General features: G+C 46.6%; 3 protein-coding genes across 3 annotated transcripts in view; all 3 read right to left on the reverse strand.

The window, feature by feature from the left end:
* Positions 1–267: 267 nt before the first annotated feature.
* srsf10a (serine and arginine rich splicing factor 10a) lies at positions 268–7,673 on the reverse strand. Its single transcript, XM_080004986.1, has 6 exons — positions 7,502–7,673; positions 6,672–6,776; positions 5,007–5,110; positions 2,136–2,307; positions 1,218–1,268; positions 268–1,116 (listed from the first exon to the last, which is right to left on the reverse strand). The coding sequence occupies exons 1-6, from the start codon at positions 7,564–7,566 to the stop codon at positions 831–833; spliced, it is 783 nt and encodes a 260-aa protein (XP_079861112.1). The 5' UTR covers positions 7,567–7,673; the 3' UTR covers positions 268–830.
* Positions 7,674–8,506: 833 nt separating this feature from the next.
* fabp10a (fatty acid binding protein 10a, liver basic) lies at positions 8,507–9,710 on the reverse strand (the record flags this gene model as incomplete). Its single annotated transcript, XM_080005019.1, has 4 exons — positions 8,507–8,557; positions 8,714–8,803; positions 9,046–9,218; positions 9,644–9,710. 4 exons carry the CDS (start codon positions 9,708–9,710, stop codon positions 8,507–8,509), a joined length of 381 nt encoding a protein of 126 aa, XP_079861145.1.
* A 1,892-nt stretch (positions 9,711–11,602) lies between these two features.
* myom3 (myomesin 3) overlaps positions 11,603–27,285 on the reverse strand; it is a 77,230-nt gene continuing 61,547 nt past the window's right edge. Inside the window, exons 22-37 of the mRNA XM_080005275.1 lie at positions 26,774–26,930; positions 26,449–26,555; positions 25,519–25,563; positions 25,086–25,222; positions 21,984–22,128; positions 21,270–21,329; positions 18,918–18,985; positions 18,352–18,462; positions 17,416–17,503; positions 17,246–17,284; positions 16,893–16,998; positions 14,675–14,838; positions 13,866–13,902; positions 13,397–13,419; positions 13,258–13,313; positions 11,603–12,338 (exon numbers count right to left, since the gene is read on the reverse strand). Of these exons, the coding sequence (XP_079861401.1) occupies positions 12,069–12,338; positions 13,258–13,313; positions 13,397–13,419; positions 13,866–13,902; positions 14,675–14,838; positions 16,893–16,998; positions 17,246–17,284; positions 17,416–17,503; positions 18,352–18,462; positions 18,918–18,985; positions 21,270–21,329; positions 21,984–22,128; positions 25,086–25,222; positions 25,519–25,563; positions 26,449–26,555; positions 26,774–26,930 (1,613 nt within the window). The 3' untranslated portion in view covers positions 11,603–12,068. The remainder of the gene's footprint in view (positions 12,339–13,257; positions 13,314–13,396; positions 13,420–13,865; positions 13,903–14,674; positions 14,839–16,892; positions 16,999–17,245; positions 17,285–17,415; positions 17,504–18,351; positions 18,463–18,917; positions 18,986–21,269; positions 21,330–21,983; positions 22,129–25,085; positions 25,223–25,518; positions 25,564–26,448; positions 26,556–26,773; positions 26,931–27,285) is intronic.

Here is a 27,285-nt window from a genome sequence, read left to right on the forward strand (position 1 = left end):
TGTAAATAGGGTAGCCTAACTTTGCACTATGCAAAATCACAGGCAATTACATTACAGACCAAAAACGTGTGACCCCCCTGGAGAGGTCATCAAGTGGGGTCGCGCCCTGGGAATCCCCCCAAAAAAAGGGTTGCCGGTCCACTTACATTGGATATTTATGGAAAAATCCTTCTCGTGTGTCCAATAGTTACACTCCACATATAATATTGATCATAAATCCTGTTTGTGGGTGTGGTCACTGTGGAAACGACGATCCACTTCTCAAAGTTTGAACCAATACGTTTATTGAAGAGTACAGAAAGCACATGTTATACCAGCACATAAAACCAAATCCAGCTTTCAGTACACGCCTCCATCAACGATGCAAAGCAAATAAGGACGAGCACGAAGAATTCAGTAACTAAAATTTAAAGTATCGCGCAATTAATGGACAACGTAATAAAAAATTAAAAAAAAGGCTGTCACCTTTTTTTTTCTCCCCCGTTTTTAAATGAGGCAACTTCAGCCCTGCAGCCGTGAGTGAAGCGAGCCGCTGGACGTCGGCTCCCTGCGGAGCGGAGAACGGCACTGGAGCAGGCTCAAGTACACAGGGAGGACACAACACTCAATTCAAAAGTAGAAAAATATCTTTTTCACGTCCTGGATGACGACAGGAGTCGGCCACACGCCATCTCCGCCCGCTCCCCTCGGGACCAAAAACACCGTCACTCCACCTTTACTCCACCCTTACAGCACGGTTACTGGGAACGTGGAACTCCTCGCGGTTAAAGACGCAACACAGAAAAAAAAAAGCGAACAAGACGACGGCTGCGGCCCCCCCCCCCGCCGGGCTAGTGTCCGCCAGACTTGCGTCCCGCCCAAGACCTGGACCTGGAGCGGGAGCGGGACACGGACCTAGAGTAGGAGCGGGAGGGCGAGCGGGCCTCCGGGGGCCTCTGGGAGCCGGAGGAGGGGTGGAAGTCGGCGGGGGGGTCGGGGGAGCGCGACGGGCTCTTCCTGGCTTTGGGGCACGGCCGGGGCGGGGAGGGGGAGCGGGAGGCCGAGCCGCTGCGGGAGCCCGGGCCCTGGGCCCCGCCGCCGCCGCGGTGGTGGTGCTCCCTGGGGGGCCCTCGGTACCTGGCGGAGACATTCACACAAATATAAACATTTCCAATAAAAACGAACATTTAACAGATGGAGGGCCCCCAGCGTGTGACTTGCCACGTGTGGTTGTTTACCTGTCGTTGCCTGGACTTCTGCTGCGTCGGTGTCGACCGTACGAGCGAGAGCTGCAGAGACGGAAACAAAGACGCTTTTAAAACTATGTATTAAACATAAATATTACGCTAAATTTAATTATTGTAAATATGTTTCATGTTCAATGTGCAGAAAACATCATTTCAACTCCAAATTCCAAGCCTGAACTTTTCAACGACAGCTGATCCGTTTCTTCTTCTTCTTTTAACACTCGTGTAATTCTACTTTTAGAACATTTGGCTTCCACACTGCAACAGGAGACGTGAAGGACTGAGTTCCGGAGCAACAACAGTAACTGTACGCTCCGTTTGGAGCGCCAAGGACACGTCTCAAAACTAATAAGTGAACAGGAATCACTTTGAGGAGCTCCCTCAGTGACGTCCTCAGCCCATTCTTGAAACCAAAAGTTCAAATAAAAAACGCGTTGCATGCAACCTAACGTAGTTTATAGTCAACTAAGTGGAGCGGCTGTAATCTGCACAGGCGGCTGCCTCTTCACACAGAAATGGGCAAAATATATGGAAAAATAATAAATAATGCAAACCATAATCAAATATGAACAAAGTGCATTATTTTAAAACAAACATTTATCCTATTAAATCATCATATTTCATGAACTGTAAATAGTCATCCCAAATGAATGCTTCCGCTATTCATTTATTTTTCATATATATATATATATATATATATCCGATTTCGGGTCAATTCTTTGTCACATCCCAGCAGACAACGATGACCTAAATGTTAAAATTTGTATAATTTTCCTTTGATTTTTTAATTGCTCTATATTATTTCCTTTTGATGGATCGCACTTTAGAGTTACAGGTTGTGTATGAAGGGTCCACACACAGAGGTTGTAATAATAACAAGACACGGGGCATGATGAGGGCGTGGCTCACTCCCGGGGGCTCTGGGACCTGCGTGGGCGTCGCTCGTACGAAGCGCTGCGTGAGCGGCGGCGCTCATAGCTGCGGCTGTGCGAGCGGCGGCGCCGTCCGTCGCGGTCGCCGCTGTCGTGGCGGGAGAAGCTGCGCGGGGAGTGGCTCTCCTTCGTCTTCATCTGGTTGGGAGCTGGAGGGGGGGTCAAAGGTCATTCACCATTAATCCACAAACCCCCCAAAACGTCTCAACCTGAACGTCAGCGTCTCAGTGAAACGGTGATGACGACGCTTCCGGAGTCTTGGGCTCAAATTCAAATCCAGTCAAAACAACGACTTCTGTCTCTGGAAGTTTTCAGATGTGCTACAGTGAGTGCATTTAAAGAGGAGACATTTTAATGTGACTTGATCTATTTCAAGTTATGATTAGACTGACTTAAAAAAAGTAATATCCCGCAAATTTCACGTTGAATTTTGATGACATGTACACTCTCATTTGTAGTGAAAATACCCACAAGTCACTGGAATCACTTAAGATTCTTCCTTATTTTGATTTCCCACAAAACCTTAAACCCTAAGTAGACATTCCTGCCTGAAATGTTGTGGCCAAAAAAAACAAAAAAATAAATACCAAACAATGTTAAACTAAATGGAACAGGTCCAGATCAGTTATTTGAAACGTATCAGAAGATGAAAGTCGTCTCGCTCTGAAGAAACAGAATTCAGTCGTTCCGACTCGGTCGTCTCCACTTCCAAGCTCAACGTACGCTATCGGCGTTTGAGATGGAAATGAGACGCCTCTTCTAATAAAAACAGATGTAGAGGGAACGGTGGGTGTGGTTGACGGTGCATGACGCTGTCAGGCTGCATCTGTTAACACGTCGTGGCAACACTGCACAGGGGCCAAAGGAGCAAACTTCATTTGAGCGGTTGAGTGATGATTGGAGCCTTGAGAACTTTCATCATGTTCCTCTGTTGTCTGTGTTGTTTTTAATTGTAAAATGTGTCAAGACGGACGCCTCGTCCACCGCAAACCAAATCTACAGGTACAAATAAAATAACCTGAACACAAAGCAGTGGCCCCAAAATTCTGACAAAAATGGTACTTTGCACTTTTCAAAGTCTGAGATATTTTTTGACCACCCGAGTACATACAACCCCCAAGAAAACACAGGAAAAGAGAAGTGAAAAAAACCCCAAAAAAAACAAACCTGCTGTCTACGGGTTTGCCGTGGGTGCCGGGACGTGGTTATGTCGTTGCTGCTGCAACACTGGAATTTCCCTTCGGGGATTAATAAAGTATCTTTATCTTATTGGTGTTGCAGGGTGTCCGGGCATACACCCGTTACATTACTTACCCACCGCCGCCACCATCACCTATTTTATACAAATGAACCCATTTAGTTCATTTTCGCATATCAGCACCGACGTCCAACCAATAGAAAAAAACCTTCTGATTTGTAAGATACTAAGCGTGTTATCCATACTTAGTCTGACGCTGAAGTGAAGGTGTCTGCGTGTGTGATCACAGCAGCACAGTGTGTTATTACAGGAGAGGAGGGAAGGCTCGAGGAGACACGACATCGGGATCTGTCTCCCTCCGTCATCAGCTCCCGTGCATAACCCCCCTGTTGTAACATGTCCGGTGTTACCGCTAACACCTGAGTTTATTAACCGGTGGGAAAGACTCCTCACCGTGGCTTCCCTACCCTGTTATTATTTTCTCTCCTGGCTCTCTCCCCATATTTAAACACCAGGACACAGTGCAAGTAAAGAATTACCGCCACCTAGTGTTCTGACGGCATACTGCAGCCAGCGCACAGCACTCCCACAGAACCATGAACAGCTCAACACAGCAGAGGAAATAGCAGCACAGCTCAAAGAACCATGTCTCTGCCAGTAGTGATCAATTTATCAGATACCATGGTAATAGACTGAGAAATGTTTAAAGTTTTTTTTATATATACTTTATTGCCAATGGAACAACTCCAGACCTTGACCGATGCCTTGCTCAGGGGCATGGGCAGGAGTGTCTTACCCCGACCTGCATGTCTTTTAGGGTTAGGGGAAACACAGCTTGGTCAAGGTGGGAATGTTGCACGTTGACCAAGCGTAAAAGATACAAACACGGAATCGGGGGGCATTGTTGATCTGCTCCCGAGCCGGCAGCGGAGATAGTCAGGGGCGAAACGGCGTCTGTGTAGAAGGCACAGCCAGCGTGCCAGGGTCTGATGTTTGGATGACCGAGGTTTTCCTTGGTCGGTTGATTGCAGAAAAAAAAGATGAACTCCATTCAGGAGCTGCGGCTTGTCAAAATGAACCTTAAAACCCAACCGATAATCCCATTCCAATTTGTATGCTTCATCATTCCTAATATCCAAAGATATTCAAATATTTAAATGCTCAAATTTAGTTACGCCCACGGTTCCGCTCCAGCATCACACATTCCCCTCCTTTACGGAGAAGTTCCCACATGGAGAAACAATTATATGACACACTAGAAGAAGACGCTGTTGTGTTACACGCCATGCCCCATGGTCACGGCATTATGCCGGAAAGCCGGCATCTATCTAAAATCACACACTGGGGCAGCATTATGTCGCCTTTTTTGTTTAGTGTAAAGTTCAAGCTCAAGAGATTATTTGTCACATACATATGGTCATACATAAGGAGCAAGGTGAGTCAGAGACGGATGTTCTTTCAAGCAATATTAAGGGATCTCTGTATAAATGTGGCTGCAGACGCCACAGAAACATCCCGGTTGGATTCAAACCTAGAACCTTCTTGCTGCCAGAAGACAGTGCTAACCAGTGATCCACCTTCAGTGAGTGAGTGTGTGTGTGTGTGTGTGCGTCTGTGTGTGTGTGTGAAGCCAGTGGGATCGGAACTCACTCTTGCGGTCTCCCTGGGCAAACTGGATCTCAATCTGCCGCCCGCAGACCCACTTGCGGTCCAGGTTGTGGAGCGCGTCCTCGGCATCGCGCACGTCCTCGAACGTGCTGCAGGGTTAAGGCTTTTCACTCAGTTTGGACACAAACAGAATCACATGGAACCGCTTCCACTAAAAATAAATAAATAAATAAATGACAGCGCGGAGAACAACTGCAATTTGAACTTGTGATTCTTCTTTTGATGTTATTAATGTTTGTTTGAAAAAAAGAAGATCATTAAACGTAATTTGCGCGGTCATCACAACCACTGCGATAACAAAATGTATAGAAATCAAATCAGAACAGGCCTACTTGTGATTTTGGTGCGTGAAGACACAAGACAGGTGTAGAAGTCGGGTGCTCCGTCAGATCAATTTGGTAGGATACAAAAATTAGGCTTGTTACCTTTAACACGCTTGACCTTCAGCTCGCTCTGTATTGGCGCGGTAGAAGAACTTGAGGAACTTGTCTTTGCCCAATAAACGCTTTGCTTTTTCCTCCCTTTGGAAGCCTGGGTGCTTTTCTCCTCTGTATCTTCATGCTTTTACTTTGTCTTTACTTTCCCCAATTCCACTATTTCCTGCGGCCTGTGGTGTCTTTGGCTTCAATCTAGTCTATAAGCGCTTCGCAACTTTCTGTGGCGTGGGGCCTCCGTGACTGTATCTTTACCATTTCTAAGGTGACAACAGAAGAAATATTGGTTAGCGGCGTGCGCAAGTCGGTGCACAATAAACCAGTGTTTCCCCTACAACGCCATTAGCGAAAATATAACTAAAGAATATAATTAAAGCAGAAAAAAGGCACATGTGCTGCAAACATTACCTACTGAAGCATAGAATAAGAGGATTTGCAAGTGAATAATATGCAGCTCCCTAACACTAATTGAGGCTGGGTATGACAGGGTCTCCCAATTCAATTCCATTTTACAAAGAGTCACAATACGATTCGATATTGAATTATTGACATTACACATCATGAGAATTGTTTAAAAGAATACACAAATATAAACATAAAATCTGACATGAATTATAAAAATATTTCACAGCAAAAATTCTGTCGTATACAGAAATCAAATATTACAAGTTAAACATTGCTTTGCTGAACTAATAAATAAATTGATAAATGTGACCATGGTGACTAATTTACGTGGAAAATAGTTGCATAACAGCAAAACAAACTATCAATACAATTTGCAAAACAGATTCAGAAACTGAAACAAAAGAATGCAATCGTTTTATCATGAATTTGCAAACCAAGCCCCATCTATTTTAATTTGTTAAATACACCTCTCTCTTTTAAAGAACATCATTACTGCAGTGAAACTCACATCTTGTGAGCCGTGGAATGTTTTACAGCAAACTTGATATGTTGGTAAAATGGGATAAAGGGAGCGAGCAGGCACAACAAAAACAACAATCCTTCATATGACCATTTTTAGGGGAAACACTGGAACCAAAGATCCGTAACAAACACTGCAGAGCAACCAGACGCTCCAGGTAATAAAACCTGTGTCACAGTGACAACTGCATGCCACGGCATTCCCTGCAACCAAGAGTTGATGGTTAACAGTTAAACACGCAGCGAAGCGTCACTTACACAACGCTACGAGAAGGAGCACAAAGGATATTGAATGTATGCAAATCCTCTTGGTCGTCGCGTATAGAAGTCAAGTGGTATGTAGACATCTACAATAGGCCCGTAACGACCAAACTCACGCCGCATATCCTCTGGCCTAAAGTGTCATGAAATAAGGACATTTACTGCGCTGGCCAGCAGAGCCACGGTGCTCTGGAGCCCCACGTGCACTTTATATATAAATATGTAGAATATACACAGTGTCCCAAAGCCCCCCAGTCCACTGAGATGAGCCCCCCCAGTCCTCTGAGATGAGCCCCCCCAGTCCTCTGAGATGAGCCCCCCTAGTCCTCTGAGATGAGCCCCCCCCCAGTCCACTGAGATGAGCCCCCCTAGTCCTCTGAGATGAGCCCCCCCCAGTCCACTGAGATGAGCCCCCCTAGTCCTCTGAGATGAGCCCCCCCCAGTCCACTGAGATGAGCCCTGGAGCTGTGCTCACATGAACCGATGGCGTTCAATGATCTGCGAAAGCATTTTAAACGAGAGGACGTGGAGCTGTGTAAACGTTCTGATCTTTGTGAGCCCAGTTTCCCTCGAAGTAGACAAATCCCTCTTTTATCTCTATTTGAAGATTTTTGTCAAGGGCCTGATTAGAAATACGTCCACTTTCTGCAACGTCAAAGTAATTTGCTGCTGGGGCGGGGGGGTGAATTCAAGCAATACACGGTCATTCAACAGTAGTACTGTTTCTTTTCTAGTACTTATGACTGAAAATAGAGTTGAAGCTCTAATTTCCTACTCCGCTACGCGCCTTGAACGCGGCGCCAGTCCAGCATTTCCGAGCTAATCTCGGACCTGCTACGTGCTAGCGGGTTAGCTTACCTGGACTCATCCGATATGTTTCTGACGAACAGAGAGGTGTTCGGGGGCCTGAGGTACCTCGCCATTTATACGGATGGAAATGAGAAAATTTAGCCGCAAAATAAAGCTATTTATTAGCGTCTGTTCGGATTTTCTGCGGCGTCTTCGCGGCGCAATAACTGCTCTGCTCGACGGGCCCGACCTACTGCGCATGCGCTCTAACATGCCCGCCAGTCCAACTTCCGCCGGAAGAAAAATACGTAAATACAATTAAATAAAACGAAAGACATTTTTTTTTTCTGTTCATTATTATTATTATTATTATTATTATTATTATTATTATTATTATTATTATTATTATTATTATTATTATTATTATTATTATAGGTTTATGTAAATGAATTTAGCAATGGGATGACGTCAGAGGACTGAGTAGCCAGGGCTCAGGGGTTCCCAAATCTGGGTCCGCGGCCCCCTGGGGGTCCTTAAAGGAATCGCTGAGGGTCCGCAGCAAATCCATTTAAAATGTATTTATATTTTCGATTCAGATTATTATATTCAGATTCAAGAGCGAAATGCCTTTTGAGCAAAATAACTAACCAAACATGTAAAACAATACAATAAAAACAACCCAGTTGAAGCTACTTTTGGCCAGTTCAAGTTAATTAGTTGATCATTTTAATGGTAAAACCACACAACAGTTTTTTTTTTTTAATAGTTTTTATATAACTCAGCCACGGATCCTCGTTTGGGAGGTTCGGGAACCCATGGTGAACGTAACATGAGCTAAGCGTCCGCATGACCCTTCTAACCTCTCCCTTTATCATACACCTTTATTATAGCGTGAAACAGTATTTTGAAAGCCTACTCAACTCAAATGTGCTTATTTTTTCTGTTGAATCACATGTTCGCACTAGTGTCCAGTCGTAGTGGAGAGTGTGTGGAAACACATGACAGGAGGACACAGAAAACGGCACAAAACACAAATCAGAAGCAACGGTTTTATTTGAACAGCTAAAGACATTCTCACATCTTCTTACTCTTCCTCACCAGAGTCGTTGAGCCCATCGTCAGTGTCTGCAAACGGAACCAGGGGAAAGGAAATGTTTTTGGTGGATGCATGAAGATATAAAAGCAAGGTGTGTGTGTGTGTGTGTCTGTGTGTGTGTGTGTGTGTGTGTGCGTGTGTACGTGTGTGCGTGCGTGCGTGTGTGCGTGCGTGTGTGGGTGTACCTCCACCATCTCCCCTCCCTTCAGCTCCTGGATGTGGAGGATCTTTCCAACGTTGCAGACCAGTTTGCCGCCCTCCATATTGACGATGCACTGTTGGACACGGAGCCAGACACTTATAATAATAAAAATAATTCAACGTACACTCAAAAACGCCTCCAGGAGACGTGGCAGATGAAGACAAACGCAAATGATGCACTTGCATGAAACTGGAGGAAATCCACTTTTCCACAACAGGGAGAAAAAAAAATAAAGGTTGAAACATTTTAAGTTTAAAATTCCCTAAAATACCGAATCTGTTTGAGTTACTGAGTGAAATCGAGGAGGGGACGCACCTTGAGCTTCTTGCCGTCCATGGTGGTGATGTCGGCCTCTTTGCCGATGGTGAAGGAGTTGGTGATGGTCTTCCCCGGTGTCTTGGAGGCGATGACAAAGTCGTTCCCCTTCTGTTGGATCTCCGTCACGGGCTTGACATCCTTCGCCATCTCGATGACATCGTCCGTGAGCCCTGAGTTTTCATTCAAAATACCGAAAGAAAAGAAAGAATCGTCAGAACACGTGGAACACCGGTGTCCGAGCACCATCCGATCCTCGTTCGCACGGGTGAGAAGATTAAGGCCCCGGCTCTAAAATATTCAGCGAGGCCATCGACCGTGGCACCCGAGGGAGTTTTGGAAGGTTCTTATTTTCCGCAGTCAGCAGGCAGGGCGTACAACAGACGGCGTTTCGTCCTGTAGCATTGCATCCAAATCTGCACGAGTAGTTCAAATTCTCAAGCTGCTGAGCAGCATCTTTGATAATGGTTAAGACGCGGGCAGGATGGCCCCGCCCTTTGGACCTCTTGAGAGGACGACCTCACCACGTTCTGATCCACTGAACTGCTTCTCCAAGAGTGTCGGGACAGGCAGGTTTTCTTTGTGTGTTCATGCTTACCCATCGCTCTGAGGAACTCCACGTAGTTCTCCTGCGCGTACACCTGCCATGTTCCGCTGAAGGCCATGTCTGCAGAAAGGTGTGTGTGTTTGTGTATGTGTGTGTTTATGTGTGTTTGTGTGTGTGTCCTCCTTCACCAAGAGACCAGGACGGCGCTGAAAAAAGCTCAACACAAAGCGGAGGATGACGCCGGTGCGCCGCAGGTTCTTATACCTGCTGGAGGGGTGAGGGTGGGGGAGGGCGGGGGAGGATGGGGTGGCGCGTAATCAGTAACCCAACTCCACCCCACCCCGCCCCACCCCTCCCCCACCGCCCCTGGAGTAATGTACTGTTTGAACAACCCGTTCTGTTCAGAGTTCAGTTGTCAACGTTTGAACGGACCGGGGCGAGAGCCCGAGGGAGCGACAGGAAGAAGATTCTACAACCAGGGACTCCACCTGACGGTGCTTCAGCTTCACAGAACATCCCAAAATATCTATGCGTTCACCCTTTCCATTTAGAAAGTCTCTTGAGCAGTTATTATTCCATTCACTCATTTATTCATGAGTTTATTTGGTTTAGAGTTGGTCTCTTATCTGGGTTCGTTACTAAATTAAATTAAAGGACTTTCAAGTCCTTTTTTTCATTTTCAAGGACTTCACGGCAAAGGAAAATAAAATAAAAACAATTTTCAAAATGATCTTCAATGATCAAAATATAATAAAATCTTAGTCTCATTGTCTATAATTGATATATATATTATACTGTATATAATTAATCTCATTGTCATCTAATATTTCCAACCGCACTTGATTAAATGTATTTTCCTGCATCATCTAAGTTGTCAAAGCGATTCTGGAAAAAAATGTTTTTACATTAAGATTTGAAGAATAAAACCCGGGGAAGTATCAGGTTTTCAATGATTGTGTTTATTTGTATTTTTTTCTCTGACTTTTCAAGGACTTCGACACAAAAGGGTCTGTTTTCAAGGTATTCCATTGCCTACATTTCTGGGGACAAAATTCAAGAACGTCAAGCACCTCAAGGACCTGGTGGAAATCCTGTACTATGCAGGCTGCAATCTACATTATACTATCATTGATTCCTCGCCTTTTATTAATGCCCTCATGAGTAAAAAAAAGAAAAGGAATAAAAACTTGGTCACGAAAAAATAAGTTCCCAAAATAAAACAAAGTGAACATATCGTATATTGGTCAACAGTAAAAATATATATTGTTACGGAAGGACTTGCAACACATACTCATATATTATCGTTTGTCTTTAACAATAGGTTATAAAATATGCTTCCTCGCTAATATTCCATTGCTGAGATAGATGTTAAATACTTATTTTTCGGAAAATATATGCAAATATTTTCACAATTTATGATAATTGGCAATAACTTAATCTTCCATATACAAGTCTTAATTTCTTGACTTTGTGCTCTAATGTGGCGGTGCATGCATGAAATGTCCGGTCCGATTTCATTGTTTTTCTCCGTTTTATCGGGTTTGATTTATTGCTAATATTAATTATTAAAAGTATAATGATCATCTTAAATTTCAGCGTATGATATTTCGAGTGTGACTCCCAAACATGCAAGTGTCAGCGTTAGAAGCTGAAGAAACTTTGAGAACAGGTGAATATAAGAGATCTTCATCCGTGGAACGTACATTCCCGCTGCAGTTTTGCTCTGCTGATGGAGCTGATGGAGCTGATGGGGTTGATGGCGTTGATGGTGTCACGGGACACATTTCTTTGTCTTTCGTGCCGTTGAACTCGCCGTCCGACCGCGTCGCTCGGAGGGCATTGACACCGAGGACAGTTTGCTCTTCCAGAAAAAAATAAGCCTCCGCCTGCAACGTCAGAGTCTTTTTTAAGCTCACAAAGTCAAACCATTATTAAAAACCAGAACGAAAGCAAAGGCACCGACAATGAAAACAAATGAAATAGAAATAAAACCACAGAAGTTTCCTGTTTTTGAAGTAAAACTTTATTCGTGAGTGAGGCTCCACACAGGAAGACAGCCTGGGAGGCGTGGACGTGGACGTGGACCTTACTGAGCCTATGACGTCCCCAGAGACCTCCACCCATGACAAATATCTGTGTTAGGTGCTGTCAGACATGGACAAGGGATGATGTGCGGGATAACAAATACACCCGTTATAAATCGACAGAAAATCATTTATGCGTCAAAAATGCTAATGCGAATTTTTCTTTTCTTTTTCTTGTAATTGTTGTTGTTACGTGTGAAATCATCATCATGCAGGATGTGTGTGCAGGATTTGAGTTTTGTCCAAACGGGGCAAGAGGACACGAGGGATTATATTTGCAATCAACGCTGTTCAAATCCTCACACGATAAACAAACCACCGACACCTCAACCTCCCTCGCACGACCTTGGGCACCGCGTCCCTGACTTGGCGGACGGGGGGGCGGGGGGGCCTCAGACCACGTGCACGGCGTGGGCGGGCGGCTTCTCCCCCGGCCGGTACACGCCCAGCGTCACGTTGGCCGTCTCGCCGCCGTGCAGGTTCCGCACCCGCACGCTGTACCTGCCCGAGTCTGCCATGACCACGTTGTTGAGGGTGAGGGTGCTGCGCTGGGCCTCCCTGCCCACCACCACCGCACCCTGGCTGCAGAGCTCCCTGTCGTTCCTCAGCCACGAGACCTCCGGGGCGGGGTCGCCGTCCAGGAGGCAGGTCAGGCACAGAGTCTGCGGGGGGGGGTCCGTCTGATCAGCGGTGGCAAAACTGAGACTGCGTTTGTTATGAATATTGTTCATATTGTTGTTCATAAGTTCATATCGAGATAATGTGCAGCTGGACGGGTTCATCCCGGAGGGGGTTACATTTGAACGAAGGGGGTTGGACTTGGCTACTTACTGAATGAAATAATACATTGAGATGGGATATTGCTTTGAAAATGATTTTATGACTGGCGTGCGTCGCAGTCGACAACAACGTGACTAACGATTTGCCTACAAAAAAAACAACAACCCCTTTGCATTACATATGACAAACCTATTCACCGGGGATTTTCATATCGAAATTGTAGCTCATATCCCAATGCCACCATTAATCAAACCAACACCATTGAAATCCAATGCCAAGGTAATAAAAGACAGAACGATTCATCGCCCAACCTTCACTTCAGTGTGTGTGTGTGTGTGTGTGTGTGTGTGTGTGTGTGTGTGTGTGTATGTGTGTGTGTGTGTGTGTGTGTGTGTGTGTGTGTGTGTGTGTGTGTGTGTGTGTGTGTGTGTGTGTGGGTGTGTGTGTGTGTGTGTGTGTGTGTGTGTGTGTGTGTGTGTGTGTGTGTGAGATGCAGCGGTCCTTAACCTTCATTTGGGCCATGAACTCGTTTTTACGATTTCTTTTTTTTTTTCCCCTCTTATTGTTATTTTGCAGCCAGCGCTGCCGGCAGTATGCGTTTCAATTCACAGTGAGGCCCCTGAGCAACAGGTTGAGGATTAATGGATCAAACGATACTAATCAATCAAATATGAACCGAATCAAATATCAATCAAATATGCGCCTGAGAAATGTCCCGCGACCCTGTGTGCACATCTCCCTAGGGTCGCGACCCCAAGGTTGAGAACCACATGATGCAACGTGTTGTTTATGAGCCGGTACCTTGCCCTCCATGATGGCCACCAGGTCGGGGAGGCCCTTGGCCACCTTGGCTCGGTCTGGAGCAAACAGAACCAGGTTAAACCACAGGACGCCTCAACGGTTTCAGTCTCAGGTTCAGGGAGCGGAGTTTCATACTCACTTTTCTCTGCAAACGCCTCTTGTCTGGGAGAGAAAATGAAAACAAAGGGTTGAAATTGACACACTCTCCTTTCTCAAAACGTCGCCTTCCTCTCATGCACTGATGGATTTTTTTTATGTCATTTGTCACTTGAGATGGTTTGGAATTGTCTTGTTTCTTTATTTTTTGTGAAGTCTACCGCCCACAACGAGCTTCGCAGCTTTATCTAATTCACAAAAAGCCCCTAGTGTCGTGGCGGACCCCGCCACCAGCAATGGAAACACCATGCAGAGACGCGCACGCACAACGGAAATACATCAAACAGCTGTTTCTTATAAAGTAGTAACTTCAAAAAGTATCAAATCAGCGATTTTTTAAAAACGACATAATGTTAGGGATTACGACTTTAAAGTAAGTAGTATGTCTCCCTGAGGTTTTTCTCTTGGCGTTAGTGTCACAGCACGCCGTGCCGGCCCGGCGCTGCACTTACTTCAGTCTCTGATGCTCCTGCAGGGCATCGGAGAAGGCTGACGGAGAGAGAGACGCAGAGAAAGATGACAAGCTGCAGAGCCAACGCATTCAATAACCCAGGAAAGGCTCATCGATTATTGATTGAGCTGGCTGGTCGAGCGAACGTGTTGTATCACGTAAAGTGCACGAAGAGTAAAGTCGAATTGCATTAGGACCGTTAACCAGCTTAGACACCGAAGTTGCATGTGTTGTACTATACTTGTATTATAGAGCACAGTACAAGTACAGATGCACAAAATTTCAATGCAAATATCGATGCTTATTCCTTCACTGCATTTATAACCGTCAAGTCACTATTTTTTCATGAAGCTAGGATTGGGATGAGGATGAGGATCTGCATGAGCATCAGAAAAAACACTACAGTAGTACATTATGAAGTATTATATAGATTATAATCTAGGACTGGATATAAAAAGTGCTTTTACTTTTAATTCTTTAAGTTCATTTAAGAGCAAGCACGTATCTCCTATTCCATGAATAGAATAGTCAGTATGCCGTCTGTCTTTTCGCCTCAGGGTATTTGTGCTTTGTACATACGTAAGCAAACTGTCTGAATACTTCTTCCACCACCGGAAGTAAGATAAATTAAAATAACAGTTCATGAACACCCGAGGGGAAAAATTCAGCAAACTATAGAAAGATATAAAATATATATATATATATATATATATATATATATATATATATTTCTCCCAAGATGTAACTACTGGAGTCAAGTACAGCTACCTCAAAACCGCATAAAAGTACAGTAAAAGCAGTGACGAGCACCTTGTCCGGACAGGTCCAGCCGGCGTCGGTGTGTCTCCAGGCCGTCAGACATCTCCAGGGTGTAGGGCCCTCGGTCGGCCTCGCTGGGGCCGCAGATCTGCAGCCAGAGCTGCTGCTCGTCGCGGCCGGGCGTGGCTCGGGCGCCCGGGGCCACGCCGCGCTCCCTGCAGAGAATTAGACACACGGCTCGGGGGGTTTAACCTTTTCCCTTTTCTTCTGCAGAGCTCTGGAGTCTGGAGACCCTTTCAATCCGAGAGGAGTTACAGGAAAGCTTTATTTGGATTAAGGGGCTCAGATCGTCTCAGAAGAGGTTGGAAAAGTGTCCCCAAGAACCTAAACTTTGAAGTGACTCTCTGAGGAGAAATCACAGGACTTTATAAATAATAATAATAATAATAATAATAATAGTAATAATAATAGTAATAGCAACAGTAATAATAATAGTAATAATAGTAATAATAATAATAATAATAATAATAACAATAGTAACAGTATTAGTAATAGTAATAATAATGATAATAATAGTAATAATAATAATAATAATAATAATAATAACCTTTATTTGTGTAGCACCTTCCGTACACGACATGAACTCAAAGTGCTCTGCGTTAAAAGAAGGTTGTCAAATAGTCATTATAAAAGCTATGCAAAATGCATTTACAAAGTAGAATAATAACACAATTAAAAATAATGAAATCAATCAAAAACATGGAAAGAACAAGGTAATTAATGCAGATATGCAAAATTGCATTTGATTTTAATAAAGTTCAATATTACACTCATCTCCAGATTTGGGGTCATCCATTGAGACCCCGAAGGATCACAATCGTTCCTGAGACAATTATTTTCTCATTTTAACGCAGTCTGGATTTAAGTACGTAGATAGTAGACAGTAGACAGGAGACAGGAGACAGTAGACAGTAGATAGTAGATAGTAGATAGTAGACAGGAGACAGGAGACAGACAGTAGACAGACAGCAGACAGTAGACAGTCTGCGTCTCACACACTTACAGGAATACTATTTTTATATGACTACATTTGCTGGTGCTGGGTGATCTGTTGTGACGACGTGATATGAGGCGAGACATCGTTTTCCTAACATCATGACCTTGTTGAAGGTCGCCTGTAAGGCTGGCCTACGGTAAAGTCATGCCGTTCTCTCAACTCCATAGACCTTTCTACTTCTTCTCATCAATGCCTCGACCCGCTTGGAGATTGTTTCTCAAATACCTCTTGTGCACCAATAGTCACCCCCAGAATATTGTGGGGGGAAAAAAAAAATTGATATTGAGGTAGCTGTCAACAAACACAGTCATATTAGATTTAGTCAGTACGGCCCCATCACCTCTAACATAAACCTTAAAATCTCCACTTTATTAACAAGGCATCTGTGTTATTAACTGAGATGATCCGCTGAAAGCTTTCCCCGCCACCAAAAACAGAGGCGTTCGAGGACTTTTGGGGCATTGATCTGAGGAACAAAGTGGAAGACGTCATCACTGTCTACGCTGCGGGTGCAGCTGAAAAGAAGCAGAGGGAGCCCGGAGGACCAGCACCGGGGCCCCTCACCCTGGTGGTCCCTGGAAGCAGCCAGCAGGTGGCGCTCCAACACTGCTGAGCATCTGTCAAATCTGCTGCAGGTTACTGACAGATATTACATCAACGTGGGGCCCCCTCAAGAGGTTCCAGGCCCCCCGAGCGAAATGATCAACGGTTAAAGAACGTAGCGTTGTAAGAGAATGTCCAGTAATGACCGTTTGGATCCGAGTTTCACTGCATCAAATCATACTGTATGTAACAGTACAAACCTTCTCACAGCGGATCCCAGAGTCAAATCCTATCAAACCGAGGCCCAATGTGCATCAAACAGAGGCTCCTGGACGGGAACCAAACTTAGCGTTCATAGCATCGTATTGTGAAACGGTTTAAAATACACGCAAGTCATTCATTTGACCAAAGAAATGTCAGAATGCATATTTCAGTTGTGGTTAAGAATTCTGACAAGCGTGCTTGAATGGTGTGTGTGTGTCTGTGTGTGTGTGTCTGTGTGTGTGTGTGTGTGTGTGTGTGTGTGTGTGTGTGTGTGTGTGTGTGTGTGTGTGTGTGTGTGTGTGTGTGTGTGTGTGTGTGTGTGTGTGTTTGTGTGTGTATACTGTATACTGTTTATATTTATATTATAAGTTTTGGGGATATAGAGGGCGGTTCTGGTCGACTCACTTGAAGAACCAGCTGCTCTGCAGGAAGCTCAGACAGAGTTTCATGGAGCAGAAGAGCTTCAGACCCTCAGCAGTGCCTTGGACCCTGAGTGGACCTGCTGAGAGAGCTGGGGGGAGAGAGGGAGGGAGGAGGGGGGAGAGACAGCGAGAGAGAGAAATAGAGAATGGGGGGCAGAGAGACTAAGAGGGGGGGCAGAGAGAGAGAGAGTGAGAGGGGGAGAGAGAGAGAGAGTGAGGGGGGAGAGAGGCAGCGAGGGGTCTCAGCGTCGCCGTGGCAACGCCCAGCACCGCATCAACATGCGCGGTCGCCGCTCCGGACGTGGGTTCAACCGGCGACGCCCGTGATGGACTCACCGCTCTGTCTGCTCAGGTGGCGCCGGACCTCGTCCAGCTCTGCAAACAGAGGGGACGGCGTTAAGATCCATGTGGGTGACAAAGACGGGATTGGGGCCGTGGGCCCTGCGCCGCCTCTCATCCTCACGGAGCGGCAACGGCACTGTACACCGCCGCCACGCGCTCCTCACCTTCGCCCAGCAGCTGCAGGGTGCTGGAGTCTTCTCCTCGCCCGTCAGACACCTGGGCTCGGTACACGCCCGCCGCCCCATCGGTCACCTGAGGGACGGACAGGCCTCCATGCTCAGAATGCTGAGCACACCGTAAACACATGGAAGCAATCGCACACCCGACCCAATTTCTGTCTTCGCGATCGGGGGGCGTGGCGTGGTTCAATCTGGTAAAAACACCGGCGATTTTTTTTTTTTTAATCGCTGCGGCAGTTTCGTCCGCCCACCCGCCACCCAAGCGGTGTTTTCAGGGACCCAGGGTACAGAGACACAGACGACGGGGTTGCAGACACACCCCTTAGTTGTAGAGAGTGGGCTTGGTGGAACAAGCCCGGAGCAGATGGACATGTGTGATGACAGGGCTCCTCTCCTCAGTGTGTGTGGGGATGGGGGTTTTACCTGTTGCTCGTGAGACCAACCAACGAGCAACAGGTGTGCAGCCACTCTGATCCTGGGCCCCAGTTATCTAGACCCAGGACAGGTGTGGCTGCTCCAACCACACCATCCCCAAACCACAATCGCATTTTTGACTTTTGTCCCATCGAGCTCACGCTCCACGCCACGTGCTGCTTTACTTTGGTACGCAATGATTTGGCTTGTTGTCGAACTGAGCGCAAACACTGCGCTGGACAGGCACAGCAACCCCGGATCGGACGTCTGAAGAATCCAAAAAGTATTTGTTGATGCGACGTATGATATCATACCAAAAAGACTTTAGACAAATATTTCTAATCTTTCGGTTCATTCATTAATGTCATAATTTCAATGGAATACTGCTGTTAAACCATTATATAAAACCGTCAAAAAACTCTGGGTATACCTTACAAAAAAAATAAAATTTAAGCCACCCCATAATATCCCTGTTGCTAGTATTTCAGGGGAAGGAACCATGGTAACCTGTGTGATGGTGAGCTGGCTGGCCCCAGATGAGGGATCATACTTGGCTTGGCTCACTTCCTTCCCGTCCTTGAACCATTTCAGGGCCGAGTCCTTGTTGATGTTGGTCACCTGCACGGATCAGACAGAAATACAAGCTGTTTGGAAGCCCCTAAAACGAGGTAACACTTGATTTTTCGCCAGGGGGAAATTCGGGAAAAGGGATAGAATAAAGGCTCGCATGGGGCAGACGTTTCTTTGAGTAAAAAAGTATTAAAAGATATTTTCACAAGAATTTTAAATTATTTTGTATGATTTAAATTTTTGAAAAAGTTATCACAATTTAGATGGATGAAGAAATGAAGATTAAGATTATATATATATATATTTTTTTTTATTTTAGAGGTCCAGTCCTGCATATATAATACAATACAATAATATATTATAATTGCTTTTGAATAGTTATTTTGAATAACATTCTTATTGCTTTTGTTTTGCCAATGTTGAAATGTTCGATAGTAGATAAAGCCCTCCTCGTAGCTGCACTAACTTCAGCTAAGATGAGCTGATGGTGATCTGTGACGCACCTTGCACTTGATAATTAATTCACATTTCTCCGTCACGGCCCACGACAGCAACTCCAGGAAATAAGGTCCTTGAAAAAACAGACAAGCAGAAACAAAATGAAACCTGATCTCTCAACCCAATCGGCTGCACGCGGTGCCGCCATACTGTATACTGCAGGATACAGAAGCAGAATAAAGATGTATATCAGATAATCCAACTATAGTTGTAGTAGTAGTTTCTATAGTATTAGTAGTATAGTCGTAGTTTCTATAGCACGGTGTCCACTCAACACCTGCGGCACACAGGGTCAAACTGTCCCTTGAAAGCCAGCCTGTAAAGCCCTTTCACACTCTAAATGTGAAATAAACTGGCTACTGACCGACAAGCCAACCATAGAGGGACTTTTATTGTTTTTCGTAGTGGCAGCAGTATTACCACTATCACAAAAACTAATAATAAATTTAGCCGCAAGCAGCAATACACAGGGTCCGGTTTAGTCGTTTTAGGTACATATTACAATTTTCCAGATTCTGTGAAGTGCAGCACAAGTTACAAAAGGCAGTCTGCTTGTGGCTGTAAATCACGGTTTGTCGTCGGTATAACTCACGGTGAAGCCGTGTGGGGCAACAATGAGGGAGTGACTAAGTGACGCGGTGATGACTTTCTGTGGACAATTTATAGTTTTCCAGGTCCTGGTTTTTCCGATACGTTCCAAGTACATGAAACGCATCATAGACCCCTACAGTTTGTATGTTAGGACTTTCTCGAATCCTGCCAAGTAAGGAGGGACACAACCCTTTCTGCAAATAAACTCATTCTGTTTGCTGTGTGTAGCACATAGTGGTTGCTCCGCCAGACGAGCACCGAGACGATTGCAAAATCGTGCTGTGTTTAAGTGAACCCGGAAAAGTGAAATACGTACCTAACACGACTAAACTTGACCCCGTGTATTTCTGCCTGCAGCTATAATAATAATAATAATAATATATAATAATAATAATGATAATAATAATAATAATAATAATAATAATAATAATAATAATAATAATAATTATCATTATTATTATTATTGTTGCTATTCTCCTTGGCATTGTCAGGCCAAATGTATCTGGAACACAACAATCTGCAACAATATTTTCCTCATCATCACAATATGAATATGCAAAAGACTGCCTAACACGCGATGTATAAGAAAAATCCTTTTTATCAAATAAATCATATTTTTATGTTTAATTATTTTATCCATCCGAGAGGGCGACGCCATCCGGGATCAATTAACCCGTGCACTCGTTCGCCGTTAACACGCGGACGCGGAGCGAAACTCTCCGGTCGAAAGCGTTCCAAAACAGGAAGTGATGGTGTATTCACGGAACACAGAAAACTCACAAGTAATACTGCATTCAATGGAACCGGGATAACTGTAATTTGTCTTGTTTTCCACCAGATATTCCTTTAATTTCAAGAGATGATCTGGTTCAGTTCAGAAATGATTGTATTGTTTGTGTGTTTTCGTGTTCCAGATGCCAAAGAGAAGCTGAAAGTGGAAGACAATAAAGCAGCAGTGGGCAGAACGTCCACCCTGCGTTCCATGTCAACTTGGAAATCTGTAAATGGCGTCGGTAGGAAGTGATGCTGCGTTTCATGGGAACAGTGAAAACTGTAATTCATAACTAACTCGACATACCTGAACCCTGTGTATTGCTGCCTGCAGCTATATTTATTATCATTATTATTATTATTATTGCTTTGCGGCTGTTGGAGTCTTGGGGTTTGGGCAGGTGTCCAACCCTTTGTCTGAAAGACTGCAATTGTGATTAAAGACGATATTTGTTCAATTCACTCCCCTCATGTTGGTCATTCTGAGACGACCGAAATGAAGCAGCAATCCTCCGTTCTGGAACCCTGTATGTTATTTGTTTTCACCCCTTCTGAAAACAACGGGCCGGTCGCACCACGGCGACTTAAGTCGACCTGGATGTTTATTGGATGGCGGCATTGGGCAAAGTGTGCCGTGTGGACTTTGAATAGTGCGACGGGGAGGAAGGGAACCCTGTTCAAACAAGAGCCCGGTCGTCGACCCCGGAACACAAAACTTGCGCGAGGATCCCGCGTCAGGTGACTCGGGCAGCCAGTCGGCGGTGGGTGGGGGCAGCTCGCCTCCTGCTGCTTATCCGCTTGGATTCATTCACCCAGAGTTTCGATGTGAGACACATGGACGCATCTGCATGAGAGCGATCGAATCTCGAAAGGATATCTGAAGGTTTCCGGGAGAGGTCTCCCTTACTGCCGCCGCTCACGGTTGGGTTGTCCCCACAAAAAGGTCTTTCCAGCATCACACTAGGGACATGTTTAACCTTGAAAGTCCCTCTTACCCGACTTCTTCAGGTGACTGCGGCGGCTGGCGGCGGCCGATGCCAACGTTTGTTGGAAGTCTGCCAGAGACACAAACACAGAGTCAGATTCTGACTGACGGCGAATCGTGATTTGAATCGGGAGCGCTGGGTAATTCCGGGTTGAGAAAGTCAGAGTCCTGCCATGTTTTATTCCCCAATTTCCTCCCTGGGGGATTCATAAAGTTCTATCTCATCTTATCTCGTGTTTTCTTTTTTTTTTTGCTGCACTCACGCCCTGAGCAGCTGATCTCCCTCGTTAGTTGTACGCTGGTGTACTATTGATCTGCAAATCCAGATGATTGAATCAAGATACTGGGAGGGATTTTAGTCTCTGGACCAGGCCCACACATCATGACCGTCAGGACGGTGGCGTCATAATAATAAATGCGTGGCTGTTTTTTTTAAGGAACATTAAGGAATTCTGCGACGTACTGGAAAAATCATCAAATTACTTTCTTGGAAGTAGAACTGATAAAAAAACAAAAAACGAGCCCTTCATTAAACATAAAGCTAGTTTCCGTGCCCCCGTTCAGCACTTTTTTCCCGCTACCCATCGACTTTATGAGTTTACTGCACAGTTCTCAGATGGACTGCTTTGTTTTTGAGGCCTCCTGTCTGCAGGCGAGTGTGACGTGACCCGGAGTGGGATGTGACGTACGTGCCGACGCGGCGCGGGACTCGGCGGGGGCTTACTCTGATCCAGGAAGACCAGCGTGAATTGGTTCTGGGCGCGCCCGTCTTTGAGCTGGGCCGTGTACGAGCCCTCGTCCTCGTGCGACAGGTGATCGAACAGGATCTCCACCAGGCCGCCGGCCCGGTCAAACTTGATCTTGCGACGCTGAGGGAGGAACAAATATCATCTTTGCGGGACGTCACGCGGCGCCAGTGGCTCAGAGCCCGTCGGTCGAGTTCACCACAGTATAACAATTTGTCAAAGTTTTAACAAAAAAACAACAGTTGCACGTCTCCTAACAGGTGATTTATAAGTCGATGCCATTTCCAAATGCATTGAAAAACCAACAACAAGTGACAATAACAAAGTAAACACCACACACTATACTATATTATGTAGTGTCATAACCTTATTTATTTATAGTATATTAATAAGACCAACAAGTTAGAAAACGGAGGACGGGGTCTATTCAGGGCTCAAGATGTAAATGCTTAAAATGACCAACATAGATTCTGCTGGTGAAGGTAGTAATGACTGGTAATCAGCCACAAGGGATCCTGGGAGAATTCCTGCACAGAGCATCGCACAGTCGACACGATTGCTCAGAAGCTTTAAGGCAATAGAACACATTAAACCCACAAGCATGATAAAAACAACCACACACACACACACAGCAGCTGGCATCCAGACTGCTCATTCATTCTGCCGTGCGAGGACCTCGTGCACAGTGCATGTTGATGGGGCTCAGCAGCAAGTGTAACGTGTGACGTACGGCAAGCCGGAGGGCTCTAATCAGCTAAATGGATTCTGAATCCGCTGCGATCATCTGGAAATAAACTGTAATCAGCGGCGTTCAGATCTCACTGTAACGCAGGAAATATAATGGAAGAGCTGGAAATCGAATCAAATACACACACACACAGGCGCGCGCACACACACACACACACACACACATACACACACACACACACACACACAGGAATACAAATACAAATCAACACAGAAACACATTTCAACACGCACACAAACACACACATACACAGGAATACACACACACACACATTAACACAGTGACGCATTAACACAAACACACAAATACAACCAGACACACGGGAATATCCGTGCGCGCGCACGCACACACTCACACACACGTACACACACACACACACACACACACACACATACAGGAATACAAATACAAATCAACACAGAGACACATTACAACACGCACACAAACACACACATACACAGGAATACACACACACAAACACACACACACACACACACACACACACACACACACACACACACACACACACAAAAACACACACACACACAAAAACACAGACACACACACACACAAATTAACACAGAGACGCATTAACACAAACACACAAATACAACCGCACACATGGGAATATGCGTGCGCACACACACATACAAACACACACACACACAAACAAACACACACACACAAACACACACACACACACACAAACACACACACACACACACACACAAACACACACACAGACACACACACACTTGTTGCGTGTGAAATGTGTGTTTTTCACAGTGTTTCATCCTCTTGTTGCACAATGACCTTGGCAGCGGTGCTGGTTATTTTTAGCTGGCTGTCAAAACACACACAGCTCACATTCACTTTCCTTCAAACACTGACCGTCTCCTCCCTCCAGCTGAGACCAAGCAGCAGCAGCAGCACCAACGCCACCAGCAGCAGCACCAACACCACCAGCAGCAGCACCAACACCAGCAGCAGCAGCAGCAGCAGCAGCAGCAGCAGCAGCAGCAGCAGCAGCAGCAGCAGCAGCAGCCGCTGCTCGCTGCGTTGTGTGGCTTCACTGCGGCCGTGGCTTCTCGGAGGTGAAATACAGGTGTTCACGTCCATGCTGTGGGTGGTGCTGCCTCCCTGTGTGTGTCTGAAAGGACGGAGGAGCCTCCTCCTCCTCCACCTTTCAAACATACAACCAGGCCACGGCCCCATGCAGCCACAGTGTTTTAAAAACGTCTGAATGGAAACTTCAAACTTGATTAAAAGGTGACCTGAGAACATCCTTCCTCCCTCCTCCTTCCTCCTTCCTCTTTCCTCCTTCCTCCTTCCTCCCTCCTCCTTCCTCTTTCCTCCTTCCTCCTTCCTCCCTCCTCCTTCCTCTTTCCTACTTCCTCCTTCCTCCCTCCTCTTTCCTCCTTCCTCCTGCCTCCTTCCTCTTTCCTCCTTCCTCCTGCCTCCTTCCTCTTTCCTCCTTCCTCCCTCCTCCTTCCTCTTTCCTACTTCCTCCTTCCTCCCTCCTCTTTCCTCCTTCCTCCTGGCTCCTTCCTCTTCCTCCTGCCTCCTTCCCTCAACGTGACACGTACAAAAAATAATGAATCCAAGTATAATCATTTAGAGAGGAGAGGAAGAGGAAGAGTAGAAGGAGGCAGAGGTGGAGTAGAGTAGAGGTGGAGTAGAGTGGAGCTAGAGTAGAGGTGGAGTAGAGTAGAGGTAAAGTAGAGGTGGAGTAGAGAAGAAGTAGAGTAGAGGTGGAGTAGAGTAGAGGTAGAGTAGAGGTGGGGTAGAGGTGGAGTAGAGGTAGAGTAGAGGTAGAATAGAGTTGGAGTAGAGGTAGAGTGATGTGGAGTAGAGTAGAGGTAAAGTAGAGGTGGAGTAGAGTAGAGGTAAAGAAGAGGTGGAGTAGAGTAGAGGTTGAGTAAGGTATCAGGAGGTAAAGTCGGGGGTAAGTATAGTACAGTTAAGTAGAGGGAGGTACAGTAGAATAGAGGTAAAGGTGGAGCAGAGTAGAGGTAGAGGTGGAGTAGAGTAGAGGTAGAGGTAAAGTAGAGTAGAGGTGGAGCAGAGGTAGAGTAGAGGTAGAGTAGAGTAGACTCCCTCTCTTCTTCCTCTGGCATTAAACCAGTTCCCGTACGTCACGGTGGAATGGTCAAAAATCAACGTTAAAACAGTGAATCAGTCAAAATGTAAACGAAAAACATTTTTCTTGCCGCAGCGTCAAGCGACAATGACCTCATCAGTCTGGCTCAGGGCTCAGGGGTCAGGGGTCAGGGGTCAGGGCTCAGGGGTCAGGGGTCAGGGGTCAGGGCTCAGGGCTCAGGGCGTCCCTCACCGAGCTGCTGCAGATCTCTGCGTCGTTGAGAATCATCCGCAGCTCTGCGTCGCTGCTCAGAGCCTCCGTCTGCAGCCAGAGACGAACTCCACCTTCCTCCGTCACCTCCACGTTCCAGCCCGAGATCAGGGCGATCACTGGCACAACACACACACACACACACACTATTTGCACCAGATGGCATAAATATAAAGCATAAAAGGTTTTCAAAGCCGATGCGTGCTTTGTTTGGTTTGTTAGGTTGTTTCTTCTCATGATGGTTCAGTTAGAAACAGAAACACTTTTCATTTCAGCACAATGTGGAGCCTCGGTCAAACGGAGCCTTTGGGCAGATTGGAGCGACGCTGCTGTCAGCACCGTCGCAGGTGTGTGAGTCACACTCCGGTGAGAGAGTGAACCCCCTGAAAGGGAGGAGGGTTCCCCCGGTGCTCACGTGGGTGCTGCACCTGCCAGCTGAGCTCCGTCAGCCTCTCAAGGTCTGAGGAGAGAAGAAGAGGAAGAAGCTCAGCTCCGTCACGCTGCTCCCTGACGTCCACGGAGGAGGCCGTCGTTGACGCTTTCATCGTGTCAGTTAGAATAACTATGGAGGTGACTCCATTCATTCATTCATTCGTTCGTTCGTTCGTTTGTTCACTCATTCATTCACCCATTCAGTCATCCATTCATTAATCCATCCATCCATCCATCCATCCATCCATCCATCCATCCATCCATCCATCCATCCATCCATCCATCCCCCCATCCATCCATCCACTCATTCATCCATCCATCCATTTATTCATTCATCCATCCATCCAGCATTCACTCATTCATCCATTCATTCATCCATCCACCCATCCATCCATTCATCCATTCATTCATTCATCCATTCATTCCTTCACTGCCTTCATAACACACTGAGGAAATAAAGCGTCAGCTGACGGTGCCCCCACGCCCGCTCACCCGCTCACCCCCACGCCCCCACACCCCCACACCCCCACGTCCCCACACCCCCACGTCCCCACACCCGCTCACCCCCACGCCCCCACGCCCCCACACCCCCACACCCCCACGCCCCCACACCCCCACACCCCCACGCCCCCACACCCCCACACCCCCACACCCCCACGTCCCCACACCCCCACGTCCCCACGCCCGCTCACCCCCACGCCCCCACACCCCCACACCCCCACGTCCCCACGTCCCCACGTCCCCACGCCCGCTCACCCCCACACCCCCACACCCCCACGTCCCCACGTCCCCACGCCCGCTCACCCCCACGCCCCCACACCCCCACACCCCCACGCCCCCACACCCCCACACCCCCACGTCCCCACGTCCCCACGCCCGCTCGCCCCCACGCCCGCTCCCCAGACGCTCGCACCTTGAGCGGTGAAGGTGTAGCTGGAGGACTGGGTGGGGTCGTTGCTCAGCTCCACGGCGTAGAGGCCCAGGTCCTGCTCCGTCGGCTCCTTGAAGGTCAGCACCGACCTGTTAGGGTAACGGGAAGCCACGGGAACATCTGCTTTTACTGTGTTAAACATCTGTACACGTGCTGGAAGGCATGCTCCTGTCAGCAGACATCTTTCTGCATAGACAACAAGCAAGCGACAACTACATCTAAAAAATTATATATATATACGGTCCAGAAAGCAACCGTTGCCCCGAACCCAACGTGCAACATGTGGTGCGTGGGGGCCCGGCTTCACCGGTCGCTCCGGTCTTCCACGCGGGCGCGGCCTCCGTCGATGGCCTCCCTGTAGTCCCTGCTCCAGAGGAAGGTGCTGGCCTCCGTCGACTCGGCCGCCTCGTAGGACAGGAAGATGGAGCCGTCATCGTCCACACCGATCTCCACGTTCCCGGCGCCTGAAACGCATGCAAACGCCATCATCTGCGATCACGGAAGCAACTTTAAAAGCTGTTCTGTCGGACTCACGCGGGGATTTAGGGTCTTATCGGAGTCCTTGTGGCACCTGGGCTCCAATTCATGGAAAATAGCACGTGAAACAAGACAGTTCTACCATTTTACATGCACACGAAATATGGGAGTGATAAGCTTATCACCGGTGTTAAAACATCGGAGCCCGCGCCCACTTTTAGCTCCATTCTATTCGTCCGCCAGCCCTGTGCTCATTACATACTTCAGTAGACATGTACTTCAGCATATAACCAATAATAGTTGCATTAAGAAATTAAAAACGTGATGAAGCAGGGTGTTTTG

Source organism: Zeus faber, assembly GCF_960531495.2.
Source record: "Zeus faber genome assembly, chromosome: 8".
Lineage (NCBI taxonomy): Eukaryota > Metazoa > Chordata > Actinopteri > Zeiformes > Zeidae > Zeus > Zeus faber.